The 23,958-nt window shown below is 40.1% G+C and overlaps 1 protein-coding gene across 4 annotated transcripts in view; it reads left to right on the top strand.

The window, feature by feature from the left end:
• The window catches only part of MYLK (myosin light chain kinase), a 196,753-nt gene extending 173,321 nt beyond the window's left edge, over positions 1-23,432 (top strand). For 2 of the 4 annotated variants that reach the window (XM_062498729.1, XM_062498730.1), the window contains 7 exons: positions 3,107-3,324; positions 8,273-8,396; positions 15,946-16,098; positions 17,070-17,193; positions 18,367-18,496; positions 19,380-19,499; positions 21,315-23,432. In XM_062498729.1, the coding sequence (XP_062354713.1) occupies positions 3,107-3,324; positions 8,273-8,396; positions 15,946-16,098; positions 17,070-17,193; positions 18,367-18,496; positions 19,380-19,499; positions 21,315-21,571 (1,126 nt within the window). In that variant the 3' untranslated portion in view covers positions 21,572-23,432. Of the gene's footprint in view, positions 1-3,106; positions 3,325-8,272; positions 8,397-11,494; positions 11,569-13,786; positions 13,931-15,945; positions 16,099-17,069; positions 17,194-18,366; positions 18,497-19,379; positions 19,500-21,314 lie in introns of those variants that run through there. The other 2 variants (XM_062498732.1, XM_062498731.1) reach the window with 2 other exon arrangements.
• The last annotated feature ends 526 nt before the right edge of the window (positions 23,433-23,958 follow it).

Raw genomic sequence — 23,958 nt, 5'->3', positions numbered from 1 at the left:
GAGCCCCCCCGAACACTTCCATTGTGTCAAGCAGCAGCAGGGCAGGTCTGGGCAGTGAGGTGCTCGTGTAGCACCTTGTGCCAATGACTTGGTAGCTTCTCTGCTGTCACATTACCCATCTGACACAATCCCAGCCCAGAACTGCACCTGTATTGAATAAGGGCCTCCAAGGGTTCATTTCTGCTGTAGCTATTAATATAATATTTCTTTGCATATCAAAGAAACTGTGGGAAATACCTTTAAAAATTCCAAGCTGTTTGTTTCATTTCCATCAGAGTTTCAATGCTTGGATTTCAAATAAATTAAGCCACTTGCTATCAGTTTCTTTAAATCAGATTTTAGCAGTGACTGGCAGTTAAGAGCTCCCCTTCCACTCAAATTGATGAGAAGCACCCTTTGATTTTTCTTCCTGATATTTATTCTAAATTGTTCATTTTAATTTTATTCCCATGCCTTTCCTGGAACCTTTTAAACTTCATACTCTCTGTTTTTAATATTTCTCATTACACCATTTTATACGGTTTGATTTCATATTCAAAATAAAAGCAGATTTTTTTATTATTACTTTTAAATTAAACACTATAATGATGTGCTTTTGCCTGGAAACCTTTCCATCTAACATTTACTGGAAGTCAGAGGCAAATCTCAGGCATTTCCTTTTCAAATATAGGAATATATTGGTTCCACTGTAAGAATCTTGGTGGAAAAGGTAAATCTGAAAATAATAGCATGTTGTCACTTTAATTCAGCACTTTAATTCAGCAAGTGCCTCAAAGTTTTATATAGTTCAGATAGTCAGTTTATTTTTACATAGATCTGAAGGAGATTATTGTATTGCAAATTAAGATTATTGGAGCAAAATCTCAGAACTATATTCTATCATTTGACGTGATTTAAGATAGTGCAAGTTACTTGGGCTTTTTCTTTTTTTCTAACATAGATTTTTAAAAATGCAGTTGAGTATTTGCCTGGGCAACTTCAAATTAAATTCTTCTCACTGTTCCTACTGGACCAAAAACCTTAGATGAGTATTCTGTGATTCCATAGATAAGAATATTTTCCTATATGACTCATGTAGAGAAGACTGAAAAGATGAGAATCCAGAAAAATAGAGATTTGGATTCTGAACTAGTTGTTTGAACAAAGCCAACTTCTCCTCCTGTGTATGTGTAGAACCTCATCCACACGGATTTTATTCTGCTTCTTAACCTGGCAAAAATTAAATTGGATTTGGCCCCTAAAATAAATATAACAGTATTTATTCCATAAATGCATTGCAGTTTAATCTACCATTGCTACCAGAGTGTTGAGAGCTCCCGTGGTAAAAACAGCAGGCAGATGTATTAACAGCGGTTCATTTACAAAAATATGCTAAAAAGTGGTGCTTGAGACAATAGTACAATTTCTGAAAAGTTTTTCCTTTAGAGATCTGAAAAGGATGGCACTTTTATAGTACAAATAAATCATCACTATCTGTGTTAAACCATCAGAAACAACTGATGCATTTCAGTAAGAGGATGATTATCATTTGGGGTTGCAGAGTACTCCAGATACAAACATTTTGGCTGCAGATGTTTTTATAAACACCCATACTGGTTAATGTCTTAGAAAAGTAACAACACACTAGATCCCCTGAGTGTTTATCCAACAGGTCTGGCAATCCTATTACTTTATGTTACAAATGTGCTCTAATCCAACATAACCTCTCAGTTTGTCAAGCATATGCTCTTCTTACTCTTTTCACATTCATAGGAAACCACAATAGCATTTCTAATTACTTATTTTCTGAACTTTTATAGCCAAAGCAAGAAATGAATCCAGAACTTCAGATGTTTCAAATTCAGTTTGGTACGTGAGGGATATAATCATGTATCTGGTGACCTGCAAACATGGCAAGGCTGCTTTTCAGTTGCATGTTTTCCTTCTGTAACTGAAATGTACAATTGCATTTGGCAACAACCATGAACGCTGCAAAATATTAAACCATATAGAGACCATGGTGTGTTTAATTTCTAAAAGCAAAGCTGCTCTTCACTATGTGCTCCTTTCTTTATGGGTCATTCACCTGCAGCATAAGAAAAAAATATTTCCCATCTTTGGATGCAAGCAAATATACCAGTAGAGAGATTACTCAAAAATTAAAAAAAAAAAAAATCAACCAAAAAATCCCAAAGAAACAAAACACTAACTCAAACAAAAACAAACAAACAAACAAACAAAAAAACCAAACCCAACAAGCCACAGCTTCAATTATGCTTTATTAAATCTAGGTTAAAAAATGTCCCATTTCAGTTACACAAACAGTTCAATCCAGGAGATGCTACCCTGGAAAGACCCAATCATTTCACATCCTAAATTAGCACTAAAATGGAATTGACCTACAAGGAGTGTGATGAGGGCTCAGCTAAAAATACCAACACAAAAAGTGTTGTGGGTTATATCCTTCTCAGTCATAGCTGAGGAGGAAACTCCCTCTGAGCTCACTTGGGTCAGTAATTTACCCTTTGAGTTTGCATTCCAGTTAAACATAGCATCGGAATTTGTCCTCCCTCAGCCTTTGTCACTCTCAATCTCTTTTCTTCCTGAATTTTTCCTCATCTGCTTGCAGCTTTGTCCTCTTTCCCTGAGACTCATTCCATGTATTTTAGTTTTAGTTCTAAATTATGTTATCTGCAGTTGTGCACTGACAGATCATAGGAGGGAAGGAAGAGGTGGGAAGCGTGCGCTTGGAGTCAGGAGCGGTGTTACGAGCATGTGTCTGCAGGGTGGCAATCACAGAGCACACACTTCACTGACAGCTGCAGGTGACACAGTCCTACAGGCAGGTTGTAAATCCCTCCTGCCTGGAATAACAATATCAGCGTTTCACAGTCCTCACCTGCAACAGAGATTCAGAACAGAAAAGATCTACTTATTTATACCACACAAAAGAGAAGATTCTTCCCAGGTGGCCTTTGTGTCTATAGAAAGTGCCATTATAAAACATAGATTGCATCCTGAAGTGACTGCTGCAAGCTTGAACTCTCTGTATTGCTGTAAAAAGAAAGCCTGATTATTCCCCAAATGAATATGTTACAGAAGTCTCTCTTTATTCTGTCTTTCACAGGGTTTCTGGAGGAGAACTCTTTGAACGAATCATTGATGAAGACTTTGAACTGACTGAGAGAGAGTGCATTAAATACATGAAGCAGATTTCAGAAGGAGTTCAATACATTCATAAGCAGGGTATTGTCCACTTGGATTTGAAGCCAGAAAATATTATGTGTGTCAACAAGACTGGTACAAGTATCAAACTCATTGACTTTGGACTCGCAAGAAGATTAGGTAACAAATTCTCTGCTTATTTCACTATCATGGGGGAAAGGGCAGGACAAACAATAATTCATTCAAGTAATTATTATATAGAGAGTAAATAGATGTTTCCTATAAATATTTCTGTTTTTAGGAAAAAATAAAACATGGGAAAAGAAGACATTCAAGAATGAGAGTAGGGCATCATATCTTCAAGAGGAGTTTGCAGTGAGGTGTACAGAATTTACCTGTCTGTTTCTACAGCAGAGTATCCCTGTAGATTTCACCTAAAATACACAGTAATACTAATATTAAAAAAAAATATTTACATTTGGTGCCATAAAGCACTAACTCTCTAACTAAATACTTCATGAATACTACAATTCCTTTAAACTTTTTTAACACCAAAAATTAAGGTGATGGTCTAGAAAGCCTTTCAGATAATTACAGTAATCTTATATTTTCCCATCATTTTTATAATTTCTTATCTTAAACATCAGGATATTGTCATACATGTTAAGCATCAGAGGAATTCTATAAAGAGCTGTGTAATAGCACTACTTAAAGATAATGCAACAGGGGGAAATTAAATTTGACAAGCCCTTCCTCTTCCTAAGATTCCTTTTATCAGCTTTCTATCATTCATTTTGGTCTAAACTTCCAACGTGCTCTGCAACTTGAAAGTCAAAGACCTTCAAAGGTTCTTGTCTTCATACTGTTCAGCTCTAAAAAGCAGCCCTTCAGTTGTGTTTTCAGTGTTAAACAATACCAACATCCCACACTGATATTTTTTTTATCTTATATTTTTACAAAAGAAAAAAAAAATCATTCCAGGAATTAAAAGGAACAAAATAAGTTTACAAACCTGTTACACTGGGAGAGCTGAGATTTGTGGCTCTCCTGAAATTAATTGATTGGGACAACTTATATGAATTCCTACTCTTCATATAACGGGGTCCACAAGTGGATTCTTACTTGAAATCTTTTGCCTTCCCTCTTTGAAAAAACAATAATTTAAAATTTTTTAATACTTATTTAAAAATAAATAATGATTTTTGAGAGAGTACAGGTGAATTACTACCACCTAGCTTTTGTTATCTGCGTCAATGCAGCTCTTCCTACTTCTTTTGGCACTTAAGTAACAGACTGCTGTGTTCCCAAGGTTATAATTTTACTAAAACAAACCAGGAATGGTTTGTTGAATGAATAAGGGAAAAGAAGTCTGCTTTGAAGAATTTTAGATGATGCTCTGTTCCAAAAGTGTACTAAATGGATCTTGGTCACATGGACACTGTTAATTCAGATATAAGAAGTTTATTTTATTTATTAAAAAATGAGATAATTGCCATTTTTGTTCCTTCATCAATACCGAGCCAGTAGTGTTCTGGGAACGTGAACTGATTTAGTTCTTGTTCAGGAAACAGATGAACTGTTAACTAAGTTCCAGTGCTGGTGTTTTTGTGTGAGAGGTGTGGGAAAGATTTTAGCCCATGATGTTCCAGCTGTCAGCCTGAAAACTGTACATTTACTGCTGCACTGAGTGGATTCCATCAACAAGAGATATAAACACAGAATGGCTTTTTTACAGAAACTTTTTCAGCTACCTCTTTAACTTCAGACCACAGTCAAGCCCATGTTTAGCAAACAGAAGATCCTATTCTCAGTAGCCTGATCATATCCATCAGGTTTTCCACTTTTCTGTTAATCTTGTGGCATCACAGTGCACAGCATGGCTGACACCAACTTGTGAGCTGCTCCAGTCATGCCATAGGTAGGAAATCTCTAAACTCCAGATAACTTCTCTCAATGTAGAAGGATGAGAGCCATGGGCACTAATGCTGATTCTGATTTTACAACACTGTACATTCACTTGTCTTAATATGCTGCTAATTCTTGCCAGGCTCCCTTGCAGCTATTTGCTGTTCATCAGAACTGCCATTCTGGGTAACTCCATTGTGGTAGTATTCCTTAGGAAGAGAGAGGTCATTCCATTGTGTGCCCAGCAAACATAAACACTGTTTTAATTGCAAAAATCAATGTAACATTACAGTTGAGATGGTCTTCAAGAGTAGAAAACAACTTTTAATGTTTCATTTACTTACAAAAATAGCTAAAAACACTGCACTAATGCCTGCTTGTTGCCAGTTGTCTTATGTGGTTCACTGAGGGCACATTCCTCCTCCTTGTGTTCCTTCAAGCTTTATGACTTTGAAATTGGCTGTCAAATTCACGTTGGCATTGATGGATGTGGGATTGGAGCTCTCATCCTACAGACCTGACCTTTCTGAGCAGGAGCTGCTCAGCCAAGGGATTGCTGAAGAGAGCAGTGGCCGATTCTGCACTACAGCTTCTCAGATTAAACTTTTTGTAACAAGTGCAAACTAGTGCCTCTAAATATTCAGTGTTTTGATCAGTTTTAAAGGTATTAGGATCAGCTTCTTCTGCAGACATCTTCTGCAGTTAATTAGTTCTCTTGCACTGTCAGGAAATACCAAAGCTGCAGCGGGATATTTTCCTGACCTTTTTTGGTGTGCTGAGGAACACATGTAGAAAATTGTTTAAGATAAACTTCTGGAGGAGAAAAGAGAATGGTTTTTGAGTACTGTAAAGATATAATTGTTAATCAGTTGGTTATACACAGTGTCAGCAACAGTTTCCAGCTAGCTTGTCAGCTTTCTATCTGAACTAAGGGATATCCAAACACAGATCTTACTTGTGTACTAAGCTTGCAAATAACAGGGTAAAGACCTGACATATAACTGCATAGAAAGGGTCTTACTCTTTTAGTGTCTTTTTTCTTTTATACACAGAAAATGCTGTGTCAGTTCTTTCACACTGTGTGCTTGCACTCAAATGCCATGTTTTCAAAAAAAAACCCCCACATTTCTCTGACCTGTGGGCAGCACATTTTATGCACCAACCTTTTGCATACACAGTTGTGCATGGTGCTTTACACGGTGCACAGAAAAGCCTCCAAACTTGGATGTGAAAATCTGAGCCTGAGACTTGGATGATCATGATGAAGCTTTTAGAAAATAGATTCATTGTGGTAAATTTCAGTAATTTCTTGTAAGGACAGTCTGAAAAAAGAATGGAAGTGTTCACTTTAAAATCAAGGTGGATGAGAAAATGTGACCTTAGGTTTCCCATTTGCATTTCAAAAAGGAAGGTGATCTCTCAGTCCTTGCTGCCACTGTGGAGAACACATTTCCCTTCTTTCAGGCTAAGTTATTTTAGATGCCATGTTAGAAAAAAACATCATACATTTGGGAGTAAGAAAACTCTGGTTATGTGACTCTAGGGATGTTGTGGAATACTTTTTGAATATGCTTTTTGAAAGATAGTCAGAGAGCAGGAGGGTCTTGATGTTGGTGTACTTGCATGGGAGGATCTGGGTAATTTCGTGCAGCTGCTCCCAGGCATTTTTTAAGCTTTTCTCTTGATTATAGAGCTGCAAATCCCTGTACTCATGGTAACCATAACAGGAGCAGGACTGTATTATGTTACATCTGCTTGCCTTCCCATCCATACCTGTTTTGTTTAGACGGCAATCTCTTTGGGAGAGCAATGGTTCCTCTCTAGGATATTCTACTGTGCCTAATCTGGCTGCTGCTCTTGCACAAAAATTAAATCTAATGCAATGAATTTCAGTTAAGACATACACTGATGGTTCAAGCAGATGTGCAGACTGGACATGAGTTTCTCAATGTAAATCCATGCCTGTTTCAAGTTAGACACAATTTATATTCTGACATTTTTATATTTTTTACAGTACAATTCTATTATTGGGATGTGTTTTCTTTCCCCCCCCCTCCCCAGTCCCTAATCTAGTCCTTAGTTTTCTTTCTTCCTGACCTTGCTTATTCTTTTCTTCTTCCCATCAGATTTAGAACAAGCACAGACAAAAATGAGCCCTTTGAGATTTGCTTAAGAATTTCTAACTTAATGACTATACTAGAGGGTATCACTCACTTGCACACCAGCAGCATAATCTGGCAGTAATTTTTTAGGTTTTCCTAAAAGGTTTTCCTCTTACCTCTATCACTGTATTTTCCAGCAAGGCAATACCAGTGGGTCAGCACAAGAACATCAAGCCCATTCATGTGTCTCAAGAGCTCATTCTTTCAGTTCATACTGGTAGCAGTGGCTTCACTGTAAATCATTTTAAAAGCCTCCACAGAGTTTTGAAGCATTGCAAATCTAGAATACCTGTGCTACAGGCCAGCTGAATAGAAGTTTGGAGCAGCTGATGACTGACAGCTGATGATTTGTGCTTCTCCTTCACCACAGGTGTGCTTGTAGGCAGCCTGGTTTTAAGAGCATGCCCAAGTCTAGCTTTATCTGTGAGGTAGTGATCTGACTGGTGCATATCATCTGCTCCTTCTCTTGTTTCACTGCTGGCCTGTGCCCCTTCAAATTTAAGAGGCATGCAACCCACTATTGATTTTCTTTCCTGTTTACACTAGCAGAAAATGCATTGGATTGAAATAGGTATTTCCTACTGTTATAATTTTAGCAGTACTGGCTCTGTTTACCACAACATGCAGAGCCCCAAGCTTTGATGAATGTTCAGTAGTTTGTGAAAACTGTAGCTTCTTTCTGACTCTGCAGTTCTCTTGTCCAACTGCTAAAGGGATGAAGGCTGAAACACTTCTTTTACTTCAGGACATATAAATCTGAATTAAGTAATGATGGCTCTCCTTTTTTATAGTTGCTCTTGTGGAAGCTCCTTGCAATAGGAACCTTTTTGCGTGCCTTATACAGTGCTGTGTGCTTGAGGATGCTTAATAAATAATTCTTTATTGCTAGACATGTGTCAGCTAAGAAAACAGCAATTTAGACATAATTTATTTCTTCTGATATTCATCTTTAACAAAATCACAAATATTAGGGCAAATCTGGTATTCCTGTTACTGGAAAATAACTGTTTTTTAAAAACCTTCATTCATCAGTTAATGATTTTCTCTTTCATTCTTCACAGAAAATGCAGGCTCTCTGAAAGTCCTGTTTGGGACACCTGAGTTTGTAGCTCCAGAAGTTATAAACTATGAACCTATTGGATATGAAACAGATATGTGGAGTATAGGAGTTATCTGCTACATCTTGTGAGTACTTTTCCATTCTTAAATTCACAAATCCTGGCAGTCTGAACATAGAAAATTTTCATCAACTTGTGAAGTTTTCAGGCCTTTTGTGTTGTAATTAGCACCTCCAGCATGTTTTATAAAACTTTGCAGTTCTCTGAAGGGTGCAATTGGTAAACTGCAGAATTGGCAGTTCTGGAAATTCAACTATTTGGTGTTGTACTTCTTACATCACAAACCAGCAATGCTTCATCTCATTTAAAAACACAATGTGACTGTTATATTATTAAAGTAAAACTATTTTTCCTTTCCAGATGTTGAAGAGAAATATTAGGGTATACACTAATAACCAATAATTTCCATTATTTTATTCCATGAGAGAAAATTTTTGTGAAACTTTGGGGTCTCGTGGGACACACTGAAGTATCCCAGCATTACCATATCTGTTCACGGTGCATTTTAATTTATTACCAAGAAGAAGCCGCTGTATAAATACATTTTATAAGCAGCATGGATTAAGCTCATGGAAACACTTTAGAGGATGGTTGGCTGCAGTTCTTGGTTACATATTTCAGTATTAGATTTTATATTTATATATGATTTGATACAGCATGCTTATAAACATCAGTGGATCTAGAGAAATTTATGTGGATATAATATCTCCATGCCTAGACCAGCAAGTGGTTTTCTTCCAGCAGTGATTTTACACGTTTGATGCCATATAAACAAGTGAAAAGAGAAGCTTAGTTTGGAGCATGGTTCATTCTCCCTTGTTCCAGCTTCAGTAATAAGGCAGTGGTCGATCTGCTTTGCACTGGTTCTTTTAAAAGACTCTTCTCAATGCCTTTCTTCCTTTATTAAAGAGTGCCCTCTGCCCTGGCCATCCCACTCCTTGACACCTGGCCATGCCCAATTTTTTGCCTCGTTTTTACTCAGTCGTTCTGCGCTCCAGCTTTTCTCGTGAGCCTGCGCTTGTTCGCGCTCTTCTCATTTCCAAACTAAGCAACACAATTTCCTTACTTGGCCTATGCAAAAGCTACCACCTCGACTGTCTCTTACTCCCAGCAAAGACTCGGAATATTTCTGTTATCTTCAGCTCCATACGCGAAGTGTGCTCGACGCTTCGAGGTCACTTCGCTCTGCCAGTTTATTTACAGGACTTCTATTTTCCATTCACTCACAAGCACTTCTTTCTAGATCTTGGAAGCTCCTTTGGATCGCTCCGTGGCTGCAGTCACGCAGCCCACCCAGGCAGCAGCGCGGTGACAAACGCTCCGGGACGGGACCGAGCATCCCTCGGTGCTGCAGCGCCGCCTGCAGCCCGCCCGGCCCGCGGCAGCTCCTCGTCCTCGGGGCCCTTCGCTGCTGCCAGCGCCCCTGGCGAGCTGCCGTGCGCTCCCAGTCTGAGCAGCGAGGCACAAGTGGGTGCCGGCACCGGGTGTTCCCGGGGAATGCAGCCAGGGCTGCCGCAGCTGGGGAGCAGCGGCAGAGACAAAGCGAAGGGAACAAGTGGGGAAAAGGCGACGTGTCTTGCCGAAGACCGGTCTGCTTCTTCTTCCCAGTTCCTCTGTGCCAAGCACGATGTTTGGATGCTGTACCATTCAGCTGATGGGGTTGGGTGGTGTTACACTCGTTCAGCTGAACCGATATGCCTTGCGAAATATATTATGGAATTACTTGTTTGCCGAGGTGGATTTAAGCTCATTTAACCTGTCATGAGGGGAAATCTACATTACCCAAACACCATGAAAAATATTTATTTTGATGCATTGCTGTTGCCGCAATAATAATTAGCGGTGATAATCAGCTTTGTCTTTCTTGCTGTAAGAATCCAGTAATAGAAGTTAGGGAGGACCCGTGAGTCATCCCTTGGACTTTACCTCTCCACCCGACTGACAGAGGCTCCCAATCGGTCTTGACTTTCTTACAGCTCAGCTATTTTTACAGACTCACAACTGTGAGCCATTATCCAAAATGAACTATCACATCATCATTACAGAATGCAAATAAAAGTCATTGAGAACTGCATCTCTCTTTAGTTGCAGCTCTGTTTTCCCGTTTTGATTGTAAGCTCGGGACTACCAAATCTCACACCTGAAGTGCAAGACACATTCACTTGGTGTCTGTCCCACACACCATCACTGTGCTCATACCTGGGCATGAGCATCCCCTCTCCCCTGCCGTGGGAGTGGGGCCATGCAGGCAGAGGAGAGCACTGTACTTAAGGGCAGCCCTGCTCCAGGCAGCCGATGGCCCAGAGCTGCTGTTCCTATCATCTGTCCCAAGGGAAACAGCTGGGAACACATGACAGCGTCACCTGCCGTAACACCTGCCTAGAAAATTACTGTGTTTCCATTATGTGCTGCACAACAGTGGAAACAAACCAGCTTTAGTTGAGAGAGAGCTGCTCAAGTGAGCTCTGTAAGTGAAGGCTCTTCCCTGCAGAAGAATAAATGGTTGGATGTAATCTTAAGTAGGAAGCAGGGTGACAGCACTCCTCCAAAACCCTGCAGCAAAACCTCTCCCCAGCCCTCTGCTATGCAGATGCAAGTACAGATATTGCACTCCCTGCTGGGATGCTGCATCTGTCTTCCTTCTGGCATGACTGATTTAATTCCATCCTACAGTTCATGGGGATCTCCACATTTCTAAACTACATATTAAATCCTTTTAATCTTCCTGGATAACTTATTCAGTCCTGTCTGTTCATCTGTCTTTGTTCTTCCTTAAATTTCCGTTTGTATTCTCCACATCATGTTTTTTATCTTCCACTTTTATCTTGTACTCTGTCCTGTTCTGTATCACAGTACTGTTCCACATACTTAAGTTGATCTATTGCCTTTGAAATAACAGGCCACAAATATAGCTTGTATATACCATCTCCATTTATGTCTATTTCGGTGTTTCTTTCTGCATTTACAATAATCTTTATCTAATGAAGGTTAAACCTCCTGAATTCTTTCCAGCTCTTTCTGTTCCATTTATTCTTCAGGGCATTGCTGAATTTGCATGTTTTTTCTATTTCTAGTTATTTTCTTATGATTAATTTGGATAGTCATTGCTTTAAATATTTAGCAATTTGAAACAATTTCTAATCTTTATTTCAAACCAATTTTCAGTCTAAGGTTTCAGCACTGCATGGGTGTATATGGAATGTGAATTTCCCTTTTCCTTCTGGCACCATAGGATCCAAGTAGGTTCGGGGAGGAATTGTCTGTGGCTGATTCAAACCCCTGCTTGTGTTCCAATAGTTCTCCTTGCTTCATCAGTGTCAGGCTGTGTTTATCTTTTCAGCACAGTTGATCTCTCTCAATTAATATTTTTTAATATACTTTATCTTAGGCTGTGTTTTAATATCACATTTGATCTTGCTGTATACTCCTTTCCTTCAACACCTTCCTGACAGTACACACCCTGATTCTTCAAACATCCCCTTTTATCCATTGTACTGTTCATCACTGCTGTTCCCCCTCCCTTGTTTGGCAGTTTGGGTTGGCCGAAAGATTTTTCAGCATCGTTCATCTTCTGGGTGTGCTGGCTTGGAACCTGGATAAAGTAAGGCACCACTGACTTACACCCAGCTCCAAGTCGTGTTAAAAATTTATACCTCTTTATATTAAAGATGTGAGAGCACTCCTTGTTCTTTCCTTAAACTAAGTTAGGAAGGCTTTAATGTCAGACTGCACTGCTCGAAAGAAAATGTTTATTTGTTCAGTGGCACTGGCAAACTGTTGTTCCTCATTAATCCATTGGGCATGTGAAACAAAGAGAACAGCAATAACACCCTTGCTTCAGCAATGAGCTGTCTCCCATTACATTGGCTCAGTGGTCTGCTTCCTCCAGAGAGGACCAGTGGGGGCTGTGTCTCATAGCTGTGTGTCCCTGACGAAGTATCCTTAGACTATTTATTTGCTTTAGTTCAGTTGAAAAGGAATTAATTCTCTAAATGATCTCCAGGGTGCAGGTGTCAACATCACAGGCTTATTTGACATGCCCTGCACAGGTTTATCAGAAGTAGATACCAAGATCTGTTCATACTGTGATCTGTTACTTTTTTTGTGCTGCCAATGCAAGGCAAAGCTTGCAAGGAGGAGCTGAGTGCCAGCAGTCCTAGGCAGCTGGTTCTGCAAACACTGCTTGCAGAGGAATGCTCACAGTCTGAACCTTTGAGAAAAGCAGCAAAGCCATCCTCTCTGGATTAGTGGGAGTCTTAATGCAAAGATTTCCAGTTGAAATGCCGTGGTGTTTGCTGCAGAGGAATGAAATTTGCATCCACATTGGACCATTTTATCTTAACATTTCTAAGTCTGCACTCAGAGCTTTGTTAAAATGGACCAATAAATGTTAAGGAACTCCTAGAGGATAAAATATATTTCTTCTTTATTTAGAAGTGGAAACTGTGAAAGACTTTCTAAACAAATGGTTCTAGCATGCCAGGAAGATGCCTGGTAAAGTAGCTGGAAAAATGTTTTCAGTAAACAGCCTGCTGCTTGTCTAAGAGTAACTTTGCAGTGTAAGCTCAGTGTTAATTTTCTGGAGCAGTAGCTCATCTTTATCACTTCAGCATTCCAAAAGAAAATTGTTTCCATTATCTGTCAAAAGAGTTGCTGGACCATTATTACTTTAAATGGCTATTAAGAAATGAACAACCAAGACTTCAGTCAGTGAAATCTGTGCTAGAGATAAAAATTTCTGGCTATAATCCACACTAGTTGCTGGATTTTGTTTTCTGACTATAGACAAGGATCTAGTTCTCCCTTAGAAGTATTTCCACAACAAGGCAACTGATTCACAGTGGAAAACTGTAGTAGAGAAAGAAAATTGTTTTAGCTTTGTAAATCTGCAACAGCACATTCAGAATATGAAAATAGGTTCATTTAAATGTTTGAATGGGCACTGTTACACCAGTGTTCAGAAATTAAAAAGTGAGTGGAGGCTTAACTGAGACTCACCTGGTAATTTATGAAATGCATGGGATCGAGCAATCCTACCACAGCATTTAAAATTTTATCAGATTCTGTTGTACAATTCTAAAATTAAAAAAAAAAAAAAGCAAATACACACACACAGAAACAACAACCAAGGACTTCTTTTTCCTTCTCTAATATTCTCATCCTTTAATTTATCCTCACCCTTCAAAAGCTGTGTGGGACATGCAGTACAAGCACTGCCACTTACAGCACCATGGAAAAGTGGTGTTTCCACATGAGGCAATGTCCCTCTACCTATAGCAGGTTTTTAGTATGCATATGATCTCTCACTACTGCAGCTTTAACCTCTGGAAATAGGCCAAAATCTTGTCCAATGTAGTGCAAGAGCTGCACAGCACTATTTGTGGTAATACTGTGTAGAGATCACCCCGATATACTTCAATCAAGTATTGAAGGGAAAAGGGATTGTTATTGCTCCAGCTGCCCAAGTGCATCCTCTGGAAGCTTAACTGGATGAAGAGAAAATGTGCATCCCCTCTTTCGACAATAAGCGAAAGGAACACTTCACAGACCTGTCCTTGTATAAGCTGCTGGCTTGGCTGAGACTGTTGTTCCCACCACAAGGTAAAAAACGAGACAAACCAGCAGTCAGTATGTGGAACCCAAAATCAGAACTGCAAACTGCACGAGATTTGCTCGCTTGCTAAAATATTATGGAGAACACTGACATTGCCATAACTGAGCAGACGTTCAGGTGTCGGAGAGGAGGTGGGTTTAAGGCCCTGCAGCAATGCTTTGTGACTCCAGGACAGAGATTCCCGTGCCTCTCGGATGTACCTGGCCGTGAAGGCTGGAGGGGGTGCGGGCAGGGCAGAGCCTCGCGCTGTCCACAGCTGTGCCAGCTCTGCAGTGCTGTCCTGTCAGGCACAAACCTTCTCTCCTCCAGTGGAGCAAGTGCCAAACACAGGGAACAGTCGTGGTGAAGTTGCTTTAGGGGGGCATTTTTGGTATATTTATCCTTTAGCCTTTGGTAACTTGTGCCTGTTAATCTTCATAAATAGATTTATGCCACGTTACACACTTACAAAGTCAGGATTCACTGTTGCATTCGAGTGCACCACATATAATGGAAAATAAGACAGCAAATACATTCTGTTCTGATTTACCTTGTTCTGCCTGAGAATAAACAAACCTTTTATCTTCAGCTCATGTATTATTACTAAGAAGTTTCTGAAGTATACACGTAAGATTCTAGAGTCTGTTGTACTGCACACAACTTCCAGAAATGGTAAAAGATTTAGTGTCTGCTCTGTGTGAGACTTCAAAGAGTGAGTGTTTCTGCTTTGCTTATAAAAAAATCCTTAGGAACAAATCAGATTTTGAATGTAATAAGAGCCAAAAAAGAAGCAAAATAACTTTGAAGGAGATAATTCTAACATTATCAATCTAATAGCTCACTTTATTTGACCCCAATCCTTTTTTAAACCAGTCTGTTCTGTGATGTTCAGTGGCACCATTATATTCATACAGTATCACTTCCATGTAGTATTTTCAGAACCCTAATAAGTTACAGTTATTTTTCTATATTTAAAAAAAAAATAAAGAGTAATACTGGTTAACACGATTGTACAGAGAAACCAAATAAAGTCTGTAAAAATTCATGAAGAAGAGTTTATTCTGTAAATTGCATTCCAGGAGGACCTGGAAAAGTGCATAACTTGTAGATCTAAGGAATAAGCAACCTTTCACCTCTAAGTTTTTACTGAAAGTATGATATATACAGGCATCAAAAGTATCCAGATGCACAGTGTAATAAAGATAATGCTCAACTGCAGAGACTGCAATAATGACACCATGATGTTCTGTAATTGCCTTTCACTGGCAATTTATCAGTTATATTGTATAAAAAGCTTTGGAAGCTCAACTTAGGTTATAGGAGAGCATTATTTCCATTTCATGCATCATCATGACTGATGGAGAACATAAAGACCAAATCACTTCTGGATGCATCTGCATAACTCCACAGCCTGCAGTGATGCAGCATCATTTTATCTGCATAATTCAGGGTGCTTTGTTTACAGAATAACCCTGTGGATTTCATTATTTCATTATGCATCTTTCTTCTTGGGGTCTCTCTGCAGAAGTAAATGCAATAAAATGTACAAACCCCACCTTGGTTTGACAGTAAAAGCAGCAAAATGAAACTAGATGATCTCCAGAAGTCCCTTCCAACCCTAACAATTCTGTGATTCTGAGAAAATGCCAGGGGAAAAAAAAAAAGATATTCCACTGAACTTGGTGTGAAAAATCCAGTATTAGTTATGCAGAACTAGACAAGTCATTTAACAAACTACTTTGCTCCAATTTCACCTAATTCTAATTCTCCTCAAAAATGTCTTGGGAAAAGAGAAGTAAACTAGAAAAATGTGCCTTTCAGTTTTGCTGGAAAAATTCTAGTTTGCTTCCCATAAGACTATCTGCAGTTAGTTTTGAGTCCCTTTTAATTTAATTTAGTTTTTAAAGCAAGCTTTTATTGATAAAGAACTGCAGAGCATGGGAGATGTCACACGCGATTTTAACTTGCTCCTCCAGTAATTTGCAAGCTGACGTGGTTTGTTCTGTGTCTGTTCCGTCCCCAGGGTCAGCGGACTTTCTCCTTTCATGGGAGACAACGACAACGAAACCCTTGCCAATGTCACCTCAGCAACGTGGGACTTCGATGATGAGGCTTTCGATGAAATCTCTGACGATGCCAAGGACTTTATCAGCAATCTACTAAAGAAAGACATGAAGTAAAGCTGTTGGACTTAGTAGCTGCACTTTCTGTGTTTGCATTTAGCTGCAGTTGCCACTCGTGTTTCCCCCCTGGAACTCCACATGGCCGGAGCATCTCTGGCCATACTTTATAAGGAGCTGTGCGTGCCCACCCTGCTGCAGTGTGCAGCGCTCTTTGTTTCACTCACGGGTGCAGGCGCTGAACGGAGCTTCTGCTTCAATCGCAGGCTCTTTGTGCTCTTCCCTCCCCTCGGGCGAGGGGCACCGGGGCTTTTGTGTGGCCACTCCGATCCTCACTCTTGGCTGACACACATTCCTGCATGACACGTTCTGTCTTGCTCTGAATGGGTTGCAGTTTTGACGTGTGTCCCTTCTAAGTGTGATATCTCTGAACAGGCAGCTTCCCTATAAATGTAGTAATTGGGCAAGAAAAAATAAAATCAGAGTTAGAAGCCCTGTTTGCAGAAGTGTCTGAACAAACCAAGGAAAAGAAACCTACTTCTTCCAATGGATGGAGAACAGAGGGGTTATTTACCTGTGCATCCTGAGCAAAGTGAAGAATAGGTGTGGCGAGAGATTTGGACATTTCTGTTCTGCTAGATGTTCAGGAGGTATTAAGCAGTGGGATGGTGAAGGAAAGGAAGATCTGGGACAAGGTTCTGCCAGCATGAAGCAGCTGAATCATTGCCATTGTGGCTCTGCTGTATGTGTTCCGTACCTAAAACATAACGCCTTTTCCTGCTTTGTTTTGTAATGTTTTATTAACACTTAAAAAGGCACAATTTTCTCTCAAAAAGATCTACAGAAATTGTAAAAGTGAGTTTAAGATGTTAGAATGGCTGGGAAAGCAAAACCATGTGATCTTTGCTGCTAAATTTAGGAAACAGAAAAATTAGCTCCCAGCAAAGACAGCACAAAATAACGTCACAGCAGGTAGGTTCCCCTCTTGTTATTGGCAACACTGACTGGTCTTTTTATAAAAAAACAGGAGTCGCTTAAATTGTACTCAATGTCTTCAGCATCCCTGGCTGCAAAAAGACACCAAAAACATGGAAGCCAAAAAACTTTCCAAAGATAGGATGAAGAAATATATGGCCAGAAGAAAATGGCAGGTAATGAAGAGGACGTGGAATTGGGCTGGATATCCTAATAAGTCTCTTTATTTTTAATGTTTATGATTCTGGGGAACACGTCATACCAGAGGGTTTCTGCTGGTGGTGAAAGCTCTGGCATGGCCAGGGTGGGAATGCAGGACAGCAGATCTGGTTCCTGCAGCTGGGCAGTAGGAGGGTGCACAGCTGCACGTGGATTACACAGGATGATCACATTTCAGGCTACTAAAAGATACATGAACTCAAGTATAGTTTTTTTTTACTCTTCTGGGGATAGGTCTCTCCCCTGCCCTCTCCCTGCCACTGAGAGCTGGGGGATTGTGTAAGTCTTAACAAACCTGAACAGTTCAGGTAAAACTTACTTGCCTGACCTCCCTAAAGGTACCTTATTTTGTGGCAGTTTCATTCTATTATGCCAAGAGTTCTGTCTTGTTGGAACCTCTCCAGCTTCCCATGCATTCAGTCAGACTGGTTTTCTCTAATGTATTCAACCTCCATATCTTCTTTTTTCTTAATGCTGGAACTGGAGTAGCAGGTCCATCTGTGCCACGCTGGTATCTACAGGAGTTGATGTGTGAAATCCTGGATCCTTTTGAGTAGTCTACAAAATACTAATTTATGTAAATCTACTTTATATTCCCTCTTATGTTCTACTCTCTTGAAGCTCATGCAATACAAATGTCTATACTACAGCCCTCATAGTTTGACCATATTTTAGTAGCCTGGTGGTTGATCCTGTCTCCTGTCAGAGGTCTGCTCCCATCATGCAGATGGTGCTTTCTCATTCATTTCATATCAGCTTGTTATCCATGTTGGATGAAATTCAGCCCAGCCCAGAAGGCTGTGGAGAGTGGCATCCCCCACCAGAGTTCAGTTCCAGTTACACAGGACAGGGCTTCTCCTCTCACACAGTGCTTTTTATCCGCAGCTAACAGAGACATTCATTTAGGTATGAGTTCATCAGGGGAAGTTTATATCTGCAACTAAATTTGGTAATTCAGTCCAGCCTGTTCTGTCTCTCCTAGAACAACTGAGCTATATATAAGCAGTTTGTCCACCAATTCCAGTGAGGTTTGCAGAGATCCCAGATAATTTGTCCGAAGCACGATTGTTGCAGAAAATCACATGCCTGTTGGATTGGATTGATCAGCAGCCTTTTCTGTTATGTCTTAGAAAACAGGCCATGCTGTCCGAGCAATAGGAAGACTGTCATCCATGGCAATGATTTCTGGTATGAGTGGGAGGAAGGCCTCTGGGAGCTCGCCTACCAGCCCTATAAATGCAGACAAAGCAGAGAATGAAGGTAAGGATTTTTTTTCTGCCCCATATTTTCACCTGTATCTGAATCAATCCTACTAAAACTTTAAGCAAATTGCTAGAAATCAGTCTTTGAGTTGGATATTCCTGTGTGCGCTCTCTCTCTCTCTCTCTCTGTTTTTATCTTCCTATTTTTTAAAGAAATCTGTCAAAAAACCACTATTCTTATATTGTCCTGCTACTCAAAATGTCACAGTATAAGCACAGGCAGTAAACTCTTTTCTTTTTAAAGCCAAAGAATTAAGGTAGATTTGTCAGCTGCACTTTCTCTGAGTTTGGGAATGCATGTTTATACAAAGATGACAGTGATATATTGCCTTCTCATGCAAGCAAGCAAGCAAGGAAGCAATAAAGTATTAACACTTGCTGTAACCATGGCACACACCCTGCATTAACGTGCTCCTTAGACAGGGCATTTAAGGAAATGTCTGTTACTCCAGTACATCGATGAAATGAGAATTAGTGGTGTGTAACAGTCAGAGGTGCAGATGTTTGACACTGCTGAAAATCAAGCAAGTAATTTTGACAAATACACATAGACTGTGGGCCTGATACAAGTGGAGCTCATTTATCCCTCTGACTAGCAAAAGTCCAGGTTTGGTTAGAAACAAATTCAAGGGAAAAATACTGAGGATTTGTAGCATGGTGGCCCTGCACGTACATTTCTTTCTATTTATGGCCTGAATCCTTGTCCAGCTGCAAAAGATTGGCACAAAGCTAAGCAGCCATTGTCCTTGCTATCCTGTTAGTCTGACAGAATTAAGTGAAATAAAAAAATATTTCATTATCATCTGGTAATTAAAAACTAAAATACATCTTTTGAGAACATGCCCTGTAAAATTGTTCACTACCTCTTTGCTCTCCTCCAGATGCTTTCCTCGAAGAAGTGGCTGAAGAAAAGCCCCACGTAAAGCCATATTTTACTAAAAAAATCCTTGACATGGAAGTTGTGGAAGGAAGTGCTGCTAGATTTGACTGCAAAATTGAAGGTACTTTGAATAAGTGTGTCTCTTTCTTTCTTTCTTTCTTTCTTTCCTTCCTTGTCAGCTTTCTGCACTGGCCAATTGTTTCACTTTTTCAATTTTTACTTCTGTATTACTGTGGAGTTGGTGCCATTTTGCTTTAGCAATATCTGCATATCACAGCACGAATGTGTTGCAATAACAGAAATTATTTGGAGCTTGTTCTGTGCTTGCCACAGAACAGAAGTCTTCAGGAGTCCATGTGTAAATCACTAATTTAGAATAGCAAACGGGAACTGTCATTTGATTTTTGAGGGAACAATAAAAGCAAGATGCAAAGTAGAAGCATAAATTCCAATAGTATACTCGTAGACAGTGCCAGCCAGAGACTAAGAATTAGTAGGAGGTCAGTTGTCTGAAGTGACTGACCAGTTTCAGGTCACCTCAAGGTAACTTTAAGCCATACATACATTTTATTAAAGGCAAACAAGTCCCTAACTGTATATGCACGAGAAGGAAAGATAATATTCTTGTGCTGGTCACATAAGTCACATCTAGAAAATACCGTTCTTGGGGTTTTTAAACTTACTTTAAAGAAACCTCAGACTGGAATATGCAAAGTATAAGTTTATGAGAAGACACGTAAGGAGTGTGGGCATGGTCAGCCCAAGAGTCTAAAGGCCAAGACCACTGCCATTTCTCCTGCAATGAGACTGAACCTTGTGTATCTCAGTTGTGAATAAAAACTAGAAATCTGGAAAGAAGAGCTGTGAAAACAAAATGGGTAGGGTCAGTACCATCCTGCAGTATGTGTACAAGTTAATTCATAATCTTAAAATGAGGAAATCAGAAACTGCCTTATCGACCCTCTGCTTGTTTGTTTCTATGCTCCCAATCCTTCCCTGGCTGGTTTTCCTACCTCACAGTGGAGATGTGAGGATGGAATATTATTGCTGATGGATGCTTAGCATGAGGGGTACGTGCACAAGTACTGCATGGAATAAAACAGATGGACGTACCACGGCTGATGTTCCAAACTTTGCAGTGTATTGCTGTAATATTCGCTGTGTATTAGGGATTCCTACACTTTATTTCTGCTCAGTGGGAAGTTATCCTCCCGTTGCAGTCCAGAACTTGGCTGAGACCACAAAGCTTCAATTTGTTACAGCAGCCAAGAGTACTGTATAAGGGATTGTTCTGCAGCAGGCTTTGTACTGCTGGAGTGCTGCTCGAGGCTTAGCAGAGCCATTTGCTTCATAAAAGGCTCTGAAACTCCTGTTGAGATGCACAATCAAAATGCTTTTCTTAGACTTCCTCACTTACCCTGAACAAACACTGAAAAAGGGAGTGCAATGTAAGGAGCAGATTAGGAGAAGGAAGACTCAGATTAACCACAGCAAAGCAACCTGAGAAAGATACTAAATTTTAAGCCCAAAAGAGCTTACCTTTGAAATTCTAAATCTCGGTGTTGGGAACTGTTGTCTCCTGAGAAGCTGCAGTGTAAAGTGAGCCTCAGATGCATTGTCAGGAGTCCCTGGCTGATGGCTACAGCACACAGAAAGCTGTCTGCAGGCACTGCTAAAGGACTGCAAGGAGGAATCCAGCGAGTACTGCAGTGCTCACGTGCAGTTTTTGCTATTCATAAAAAATAATTTCAGGTAAATGTGAACTAAAAAAGTCTCACATCATCTACATTTATTTTCCATAGGAGTCAATGAAATATTTGTCTACCAACAATGTATGCACATTGGCACCTCCATGCCCAGGAATTAGAGCATAAGGTAATTAGCGCTGAGTTAATGCTCGTTTATTGCAGTCACTGTTCTCTCTCCGCTCTTCCAGGCTATCCCGACCCTGAGGTGATGTGGTTTAAGGACGATCAGCCCGTCAAGGAGTCCCGTCACTTCCAGATAGATTACGACGAGGAAGGGAACTGTTCTTTGACTATTTCTGAAGTATGTGGGGACGATGATGCCAAATACACCTGCAAAGCTGTTAACAGCCTTGGGGAAGCCACGTGCACCGCAGAGCTTCTTGTGGAAACAATGGCAAAAGAAGGAGAGGGAGAAGGAGAAGAAGATGAAGAGGAGGAAGAATGAAACAAGGCTAAAAAATATATAAATATTTAAAGACTCTCCTTATAAGGCTCAGAAAACCAAGTTATCAAAAGCACCTTGTGTGAAACTTAGGTCTTTGGGGGGTTGTTATTTCAGCATGATCAGTTGATACCTGTTAGCTTTATGTATGGGCATTACTTCAAACCAGCAGGCTTTTTAATTTGCTAGAATGATTGGATTGACTTTAAGCAAGCCATCAACAAAGTTGCCCAGACAAATCTTAAAATCAAATGTATGGAAACCAAGTTATATTCTGAACATCTTAAAGAAAAGTAGCCTATTTACTGAGCTCATTGCTCTTTACCATCACTTTTCTCAGCCAAAACTGCAGCTAAGTTGGCTCCCCAAGATCTACTTCAAAGGAATCATTGGCCAGACATGCAGTGAATCTCTCTAGTCCTGAGGAACAGGCTATCCCCTGAGAAGTATCTTCTGTAAGGGAAGGTTTGACACAGCCAGCACTGCAATTTGTATGTTGGCACGGTTCATTTCTTGTTTGCTTTAAGCAGAGTCTCACAGTCCAAACTTCAGACATTTTTACTGCCTCTGTCAGTGAGCTGCTAGTGCCCTTGTATTACTGGCTAGCATTAAACATCCAAGTGGTTTCCTGAGATACTCCTCATCTTGCTTTTAGCCAGCTGATCCCACTTTGTCATCTTTCCCTTATGGAGCCTGTCACTTCAGTGCAGTTGCAGCTGCCTACTTAAGAAACAGACTGAAAACACAAAGACTGAGAATATTTTCTGTGTTGCTGGTCAGTCTAATAAAGACTTATGGATCATATATACACTGCTGTGAAAAAATAGTTATTGCACAATCAGTGATTGCTTTGTGCATGTCTGTGAACGGAATCCCAGATTAGTTAAAGTTTTACTTGCATTTATTTGGCAATTGCAAAACAGATTTCAACTGATGATTAAGCTGGAAACTCCCACAGATTTTTTGAGTAGCCAAAAAGTTAGTAGCCTGGATTACAAACTCCTCTATTCTTAGCAATTTCCAAAGAATCTTAACCTATATAGGACTTATTTCTACCTTATGAGCTTGACTGTCTTGTTTTTGTCTTGAACCTGCACCAGTAAGGCCGTTGCGTTTTTTAAAAACGCAGAAAAACAAAACAAAACCCAAACCCCATTTTTTTTTCTCAGAAATGGTTAACACACTCAATCTTAGTAACTTTGCTTTCCTTTCACAGTATTGGCACTTTTTAATTTTTTGTTGTTGTTGTTCAGAGGTAATATCAGAGGCTGCAAGGTGATTATGCATAATCCAAAACCAGTGTGTCTTATATCTATATATCATTCCAAAAGTGATTTTCTTTTCCACTTTTTGTGTGTAAAGTGCAACCATTTGCATTTCAAAGGTTACCTCTTTTAAAAAAAGACATTACCTTAAATCCTCACCTTTAAGTAGCCAGCGTACTTTAATACAGGTGTGTACATTATCAACCTTAGGTTGTTTGATATTACCTAGTTGTGTATGTTTCATACGATTTGCTCTTCTACATTCAAAGCTCAACTAATGTGGATGACACGATGGTTTGTAACTGCTTTACTCTTTGTTGCTAAGCTCAGATTGCCAGCATGTCTTTTCTTTTTGATTGACAAAAACCTCTTGTTATACTAAACACAGTATTGCCACAATTCCTTATACAGAAAGGTTTTGAATCTGATTTAGAGCATACAGAGCTTTCCTCACTTTTTTTTAAATGTTTTAGGCAACAACGGGGTGTATTTTGTACCTTAATAAAAATATGCTAATATTCTCCCTGTTTGTTAAACCATCAGAATTGCAAAGATGAGACCGCTACGGCTGTAGTTACTCACGGTTCCTAAATAAATACTACCACAAAGCACACTCCTCGTATGCTCTATTGCAGCGTCACCGTGTTCACCTTGGCCAAGCCTCTCCTCCTGTCCCTCATAGCTGCTGGCCACACAAACCCATGAGGTGGCAACAGTGGAGCCTCCCTGATGTCTGTGGTGCTGCTGCCCTTCTCCTGGCCCGGCTCGTGCTGTGCGGAGGCTGCTCTGCCCCAGCACCACCAGCTACAGCCTGGGGCTGGCACTCCTGGCCCCGTGCTCTGCCATGTCTCCAGCATCATCACAGGCCTCAGTGGGAACACGAATGGGGCACAAGGGCAGCTCTGGGTTTGTTTCACAACTGGGAATTCCTGTACGATGGGGAAATGTAGAGTTCTGAAAGACTGTGGGAGGAAGAGAGAAAAAGAAATCAGGGAAGTCTCAATGTAGGTATGGACTTACACCAATGTTTCTAAAAACTGTAAAGACAGAGATAAAGACAAATCCGCTCATGCTGCCTTTATTCAGACTTCTGCTAACGTGCAGCCCACATCACCACAGACCAAG

The sequence above is a fragment of the Cinclus cinclus genome, chromosome 9 (assembly GCF_963662255.1).
Source record: "Cinclus cinclus chromosome 9, bCinCin1.1, whole genome shotgun sequence".
Lineage (NCBI taxonomy): Eukaryota > Metazoa > Chordata > Aves > Passeriformes > Cinclidae > Cinclus > Cinclus cinclus.
This window is presented reverse-complemented; position numbering and strand designations above follow the sequence as displayed.